General features: G+C 48.7%; 1 protein-coding gene across 21 annotated transcripts in view; it reads left to right on the top strand.

Annotated features, from left to right (window-relative positions):
• The first annotated feature begins 380 nt into the window (after nt 1–380).
• The window catches only part of SLC13A3 (solute carrier family 13 member 3), a 59,638-nt gene continuing 51,993 nt past the window's right edge, over nt 381–8,025 (top strand). For all 21 annotated transcript variants that reach the window (XM_065031690.1, XM_065031683.1, XM_005502670.4 and 18 more), the window contains exon 1: nt 381–538. In XM_065031690.1, coding sequence (XP_064887762.1) covers nt 428–538 — 111 coding nt within the window. In that variant the 5' untranslated portion in view covers nt 381–427. The remainder of the gene's footprint in view (nt 539–8,025) is intronic.

Here is an 8,025-nt window from a genome sequence, read left to right as displayed (position 1 = left end):
TGTTTAAGAACTAAACCACATATTTAAACTGTTACACTTGTGTGTGGTTTTTTTTTCCTAGCAATTACTTGTACTATTTCTTTATATTTAGCCAGTGTTATTAGCCCAACCAGACACTATTTTACAGCCTGTGCTATGCAGATCAAACCAACCGAGCTCCAGTGCTGCCAGAGTTTTTCAACCAGTTTCCAAACATTGCCGCCAACGAACCCCTCCGAGTGGGACAGGTGCGCGGCCGGCGGGAAGACGGTGAGATGGGGAGGGACGTACATGGTACCAGGGGCCGGTACAGGGGTCAGGGCGGTGTACAGCGGGCGGGATGGAGGGGCGGGGCGGCCGGGCCCCTCCCCGCGGGCGGGGCGGCCGCTCTCCGCTCCCGCGGGATAAAGGGGGTCGCGGCGGCGGGCGCGGCGGTGCGGGGCGCGGGATGGCGGCGCTGGGGGCGCTGGTGAAGAAGCTGTGGAGCGTCCGGCGGTTCGTGGTGCTGCTGGGCGCGCCGCTGGCGCTGGTGCCGGTGCTGCTCAGCCTGCCCCCCAAGGTACCCGCACCTGGTGGGGGGACGCTGGTGGAGGGCACGGAACAGACGTGTGAACGGAGCCCAGAGGCCGTGGAGTGTGGGCAGGTGCAGCAGCTGGGGCTGCTGCCCAGGGCTGCAGACTGGGGACACCTGTGCGGGGGCACTGAGCAGGGGCGCGTGTAGAGGGGCTGCGGCCAGGGATGCAGATTGGGGTGTGCCAACTAGGGCACGCTAACTGGGTGACGCCAACTGGGGCTGTTGACCAGGAAGCACGAACTGGGGACGCTGACTCGGGGTGTGGACCAAGTGTATGGATCAGTGTCTGGGGACTGGCTGGACTGGGAGCAGAGCCTTGGTGCCGTATCCCACTTTGCTCTTCATCTCTTGCCTCACCCCTGGCAGTATTTGGCCCTTATTAGGGTCACCCTGCTACCTGCCAGGGTTTCCCCATGGAGGGAGGGGATCGTTGAAGCCTGTAGTCTGCCACAGCTTCTCACCCTTCTGCAGCCACCTCAGAGTGCAAATGGAGAGGGCATCCTGGGTTATCTTAAATCTTTAGGAGGAAGAAGAGACAGACAGCATGAAATATATTTCTGCTGTTTGTACAGACATTGGGAGGCACAAAGAATGGTTCAAAATCAGCTCGAAGTAAGTAGCACTAACTAGTACTTCTTGCCAATATTGTAGCTTTTGCTGATCGTTGCCTTACTGTAGTTTTTATCAGTAGCTCTCAAAGGAGAGCCAGAGAAACTGAGGCAAAGCAGGTCCGCGGCCAGCATCACACAGCAAGCTGTTGGTAGAGCTGGGATGGAAGGCAAATGCCCGGGGCTCTGAGGCTGCCTGGCATTGCTGTCCCATCCTGCTATGGGAATGACACCGGGCAGCGGTGTGGGATGCTGCACAGCTGGACGCGGCCGTGCAGCGGGGCTTGTGGTGCAGGGCTAGAAAGTGCGGGGGAGCCATGAGTGCTACCTGCATTGCTGCAGGTGATTCTTATGGGAAACCTTTGGTGCTTTGTGTTAAAAGGCTTTGTGAGCAAGATATTTATGTTGTTCTGCAGATGCGGAAAACTAGTCTTCTGGTAAGGTTTGGGTTTGGCACATGTGGTAGGCTGTACATTAAGCAATGTGTGGCAAAGTTTTGGAGGCTGGAGGATTTTTGCAGCTGTCCCATGTGTGCAGGTCCAAGCCTCTGGTGGAAGTCCATGGGACAGTGAAGTCACTGGGAAATCTGGTGCCATTGACTTCAGTGTGGGCAGGATTTCACTCTTACATTCTGACTCAGATCCATTTGAGAATGACTCTGTTTACATCAGAAGATAAGTGATGCTCATACTTGGTGATTAGAGAATGATTCAGATACTCTAAGGACATGAAGGTGCCATTTACTGTATAGCCTGTATAATGCTTTTCAGGTGAAACCTTTATGTTCAAGATAGCAAATAAATCTCCTAAATAATAATGATAATAATAAAATAGAATGACAATTGCTTTATTTAATGGCACAATATGTGAAAATTATTTGGATTTAATATCCTTTTTTTCTGTTTTGTGTTATTGCTCAAGTTCTTAATAAGAAGATACTAAATGTCTGCCTCAAAGAGTAGAAAGCATACTGCACAACAGTCAATTTATTTGCAGATTCATAATTAGATAATTATGTTTGTACATTAATTTATGGTAGTGGAACAAGTGACTTCAATTATATGTAACAGTATCTTGTTTGGCACTTGTAAAATCTTTGTATGGTTAGAGGGTGAGATGTACTGTATGCTCAGCGCGAGTTTGTGCCTGAACTGCACAGCGGTTAAACGTGACAATAAATCAGAGGAACGCGGCGCTGCGCGGCAGGAGAGTCCTCGCTCCGGGTGCGCTGTGTACTGGTGGAAGTGTACAGCGTTACGCAGGCCGTGTAAAGGTTTGGGCATTCAGGAAAGGGATTTTTCCATATGCACAGAAAACAAAGTCTCTGCTGGTGTAACGGTGCTGTTCACACCTGCTCCGTTCTTGTGGAGTGGTGTGCTGTGCTCCCGGGTGCAGCTCACAGAGCACCTCATGCACAGTCCACTGTGATCAACGCTGTCTTATTAATGGAAAACTAGTGATGGCAAAGTGGAAGCATTTGCTGCTGAGAGGGTGGAGGCAGGGGGGAGAGAGAGCCTGGGAGCACTGGCTGGCGTGCTCATGTTAGCGATTTGTTCTTCATCTTCCATGGGTGCTAAACGCATTACGGTTGGTAGCAGGGAGACTGACTGGTACCTGCACTGGTCACTGTCAAAGCTCTGCTCGTGGGGCTGTCAATCAGTGCAGCATTGCAAGCAAGCCTAGCTGCAACTGCACCAAGTTCTCCCCAGTTTGGCATGGGGTGAACCCGGAACTGTGAGCTACCATAGAAAATCGTATCCGTTCATGTTCATGGGTCAGTGGTTCATCTGCTGTTTCAAAACAAAGTTGTCTGAGTCTCACTTCTTCAGCAAGAAAGGAAATTTGCTGTTGCATCAACAAGGGATTAAGTTCTGACGTCTGGAGCTTGCTTGAACTGCCCTCACAGCCTGAGCCACGGGGTTGCAGGAGCTGGAGGGAGAAGGTTAGGGTTTTAACCATGGTGTAAAAACACCAAGGGGGGAACAGACAAGGGCTCAGTGGGTGAGGGATCTGGTGTCGGCGTGATGGAAAACGTGTGTGCTCAGCAGCACTGCTCGGGTCAGATGGTTTCTCCTAGCATGGGACTCGAGTCCAGCCTCGTGCTCTCCTGTGCAACCAGGTCACAAGAGCTGCCTCGAGTGTTCAGCAAGCTCCATCTCAGAGGGAATTCAACTGATTGGGATGCTGCTAGAGTTACTGGGAGGCTGTCCCAGGCACGGCACCCATGGAAAGCAGTCTGGGGCAGGAGAAGCTACTGGGTGTATTGCTGTCTTTGTGGCAACGTTGATGCTACTAAGTACTCATACATCTGGAGCATGGAAGAGTTAGATGGGCTGGAGAACCCCACGTTCCTGCTGGAATGGTTGGTATGCTGCCGCACAGGGTATTCTGTTATAGAAACTGGTAGATGAGCAGCAGCGAGGCTCAGCCCTTGCTAGTCTCAGGATGAGGTTTCCCTTGTGAGAAGGTGTCTTACAGGCACCTCTGCAGTGCTTTCCTGCTCTTGGGGTTGCTAAAGTCTGTCCACGCATTATGTCACCATTTACTTTGGCTGCACTGGGATGCTCAGCAACTTTAATCTCCCAAGGGACTGGAGCCATAAGAAGTCACCTGAGCTTTGGCTTGAAGGGAAGCATTTTGCTTGGGTCTGGAGACCAAGAAATAATGACCTGCAGTTGATATAACAGAGAAGCACAAATAAGATGTGGCTTCTTGGATTGGTGTGTATTTCTGAGTGACACCCTGTGGTCTGGGTGTAATGGTGAAAGCTGAACCTTGGTGACATCTCCCTGGAGAGAGAATCCTTTGAGAAAAATCATCCATCAAGTCTGGCCTTGCTTCTTGCTGCTCAACCCCAGCGTCTGTCCCTGAAAGCTGCTATTAAGGCTCTCGTCAGCTCTCACCCTGTGGCTGTTGTTCTCCAGAGCTCTGTCTTAAGTCCCACCATAGAGGAAGAATGTCAGGGCTGGCACTGGCGCTCACATTACATTGATAACCCTTGGTTTTATTTGATGCCCTTTGTAGATTGCAGTCATGGAGAGGGAGACTTGAATAAGTGGTTATGTCTGCAATCCCATTTCTCTTAAAAAGAGAAATTAAATTTCTGCTTTGTGGGTGGGTTTGCTGAAACCTCAGAGTGTGGTCCCCAAGCTGGAGCTGAAATGGTGACTTGTGTGCATCGCATAACACAGCAGGAGGAGATGCTCAGTGTGGAACCAATTCCCAGGAACCAGTTCTCTGCACAAGGGTCTCTGTGTCACCTCCCGCTCCGGCTGCTGCTGAAACGGCTGAATATTTGCCCCGTGAGCAGATGGGCCTGTGACACCCTGCTCAGGGGGCTGTGAATGATTGCAAAGGGCTCAGGCAGGGCAGGAGGGGCTGGAGGAACTGTTCTGCTAGAAGGGGCATGGGGGGTACTTTTAATGAGCTGTGCAAAGAGCTTGTTCCAACAGCTGCTAATGAACTCAACATGTACAGTTCCTTGGCTTGGTAACAGCTGAGGCAGCCAAATCTGCTAAAAGGAGCTCTGAGCAGGCAAATAGGGCCCAGTGCCTTCAGAAAATAGACTTGACTTCTTCAGTGGCCATAGAGCAATTTAAAATTAACTTGGATGTAATGAGCCCTCCCGATTAGAACAAGGAGACTTTAAAAACCTCCAGAAGGAGAATGACATTGCTTGCACCTGAAAGCAAAGAAGAACAGTCTCCAAACAAAGGTGTTGTGGGGGAAAGGTGCGATGCCAGCGCCGGGGAGCGGGGCGCTGGGCTGGGAGCTTGGCAGTTCAGCAAAGAGGTGCCGGTCAGGGGAGCAGCCGGCAGGTGAAGTGCGTGATTGTAGCCTGATGATATATTTCGTGCACAAAGTCCATCTCTACTATGTTTATGCTTGGTGATTTAGAAAGTCCAGTTCCACAAGGCTAGAAGCAATGGTCAGTTAAAAGAGATGAAAGAACTTCAGTGAGGAAGGAGGGGTGATAACTGGAAACAGGGTGACCATATTTTATCACGTGCACTGTGAGCTTCAGCCTGGAGAAAGGGCAAGCCTGGTGAAGACAAGACTGGCACAGAGACGAAGCTAAAGCAGCAATACTTGGGGAAAAGGGAAGTTGACAAGAGTCAACTGGAAGCTAAGAAGCACAGAACACATGAAAAGGTATGTGAAAGAACTGAGGGAGAAATCCCTGGGCAGGGTGTTGAGACCAAGGAGCGGTGTTTCAAGTGCGTGGCACAAAAGGAATCTGACCCATGGTATTCTGTTGCCAGATGGACAATGCAGAAAAAGCCATATTTAATGAAACATTTTTGTTCTGTACTCAGGAAAGTGCTCATTGTGTAAAGTCAGGTTGATCTGCTGTCCCTCCTAGGAAGCAGATTCTAAAAAAAAGGGTTTGAGATGTCAGTTAGTTGAACAAGGCTACCAAACTGACTGCCCTTCGCCAAGAGGGTTAATGTGATATCTGTGCATATGGGAGATGTCTCAGAATGAGTAAAGGACTGGAAAACAGGCCATGTGATGAAAGGCTGTGGGAGCTTGGTATTTTTTTCAAAGAATAAAAAGGCAAGGAATAGCCTGGTTGCTACTTTGAAGGCACATCCATCGTGAGCAGAGTTTGGATAAGGGTGGCCCAGGCTAAGAGGAGCGCATAGGAAGATGCAGAGGATTGAGGCTGGCAGATTCAGATATCACAACATAATTTTAACAGTGAGATTAATTAATCATACGAACTGCTTACTAAACTTGTGGGGGGTTCACCATCACAGAAGATGTTTCTTCTAATCAAATGTGTTGGATCTATCTTAACAACAAAACTAAACTGTGATGCTGGAATGCGCACTCAAAAGGGGAGCCCTGTTACCTGGCACAGGGCGTCACATTGTCACGCTCTGCTGTTTTTGTTTCATAGTCCATGAACGTTTGAAGCTGTAGGAGGTATCACTGCTCTGAGAGAAGGCGTGAGCCTCGGCCACTGGCCCAGGGAAGATTTTCTCTAAGATGCTCATTTCTTTTTTGTAATTAGTTTCCTACATGGTTTGGGTCAATTTGCCCATGTTCTCTGAGCTTCAGCTGTCCTGTTTGTAAAATAGAGAAAACGATTCTGTTTTTCTGCCAACAACTAAACAGTTCAAGAAGTTTCAATAAAAGTGTTTGATAAGCTTTATGTCTTTTTAACATAGCTCCAGAGCAAAATATCTTCCCTGTGGCTCTTTCATCTTGTGCCTCTGTGTTACTGGCCCTTCTCTCACCACTCTGCAAATACCCAGAGGGAGCAAAACAACTCTGGTAAACAGGGCTTGGTTTACATCCAGATTACATAATGTTTGCAGGAGCTGGGTTTAGTAGAAATCAGATTCACACATCCATCCCGTTGGTGAGCAGGCAGTGGGAGTGAGACGGCCAGTAGCACAGTGACGGCTGCAGTGTGAAGACAGTTTGTGAGCAAGATGGTAAAAGCCACTGGTACTTCTTGTACTGAGTAGTTCCGAATATCGCAGGTAGGATGTTCTTTTGATGACAGTGTGATAAAAGGGCTTGGAAAGCTCCAGTTCCAGCCAAAGTGTCTTGGTATTGGGACTGAGTCCTGGAGGAGCCCTGTCAGCTCCCTGGCACTTGTTTGCCTGGTCATAGGGTGGAGAGGTGATGGGGGATGAGCAGCTGCCAGCACCTCCTTTCTCTGGGCGCCTCATCCGCCCTTCCAGGAGACCTCGTGCTCCCTCAGGCTCCCCTGCCCGCGGGGACCGTCCCGTGGCTTGGCGTGCTCTGCTCTAGCTCAGCAGGTTCCCTGGCGTGGAAAATCCCCGGTGCTGTCAGTGCAGCAGAGGCAGGATCTGCGTCTGGAGGGGCAGAGGTTGTTCCCAAGGCTCTTGAGCAACAGACAGGAGAGCTGCTGCAGTTCAGAGCCACTGATTCCCTGGAAATCGTTAAATGGGTATAAAATTAACCCAATCACAAGACCCATTCTGAAGTTCGTATGTGCCACCATTTCCCCCCCTGAACTTTGATAGACTTTTTTTGAAAAAAAATAAAAACAAAGCTGCAGGGAGGCGAGAGGAGTAGGAGGGAGTGAGTCTGATGGCGAGAGGAGTCTGATGGCGACAGAGCAGAGGGGTGGAAGGATAAAGCTCGTGTGAGGGTGATGGTGCTGCACACAATGGTGTGGGCGGTGGTGACCATCTCCCTGAAAAGCCATTCTTCTGCCATTTGTTAGCAGTTGCTGTTGGCATACTAGTCAAACTTGCTGGGTACTGGGAGCATTAATTAATTCACGTGTGCAAGATGTATTGAAACCAAAAACCTTTCAATTTTATATAGACTTTAGTTCAATTTCATTAACAGTTTTAATTTTTTTTTAATATTCTGTGGAATGCTTGTTGCAAATCTAAGTTATTCTGACGTGGTCTTGTTTGTTTTTTTTTGTTCAAAGTTTTTCCTATCTTACCTGAAGAACTTGTTTCATATAGGTGCAATTTGGTCTCTCTCGGGGTAGAATACCACACTTTTCTTTTTGAAGTAATTTGCTGTTGATCCATACAGGTTTCAAAATTTTGGGAAAACCATCCACAGAGTAGTTTTTTTGCCCTATTCCAATTTTGCCCCTCGGCTTTTGATCTTGCACTGACAATCAGTTATTAGAAAAATGCTGTTTCATTGCAATGCTTTCCAGAATATTTTCCGTACACCAGAAAATAAATTTCCCTTGGTTTATAATTAGCTTTTTAAAATCACACTTCTAGTTCATCAAGTGAATTAAAGCCTTCACTGATACACTCTTATATCAAGGTGTTGCTAAATATTTTCAGTTGCCTGACCCCTATATGAGGCAAAGTGGGTTTATTTGAAGTTCACTTTGCTGCAGCTTTCCTGAGA

This window comes from Columba livia, chromosome 16 (assembly GCF_036013475.1).
Source record: "Columba livia isolate bColLiv1 breed racing homer chromosome 16, bColLiv1.pat.W.v2, whole genome shotgun sequence".
Taxonomy (NCBI): Eukaryota; Metazoa; Chordata; class Aves; order Columbiformes; family Columbidae; genus Columba; species Columba livia.
Note: the sequence above shows the minus strand (reverse complement) of the source record. Positions and strands in the feature narration are given on the sequence as shown.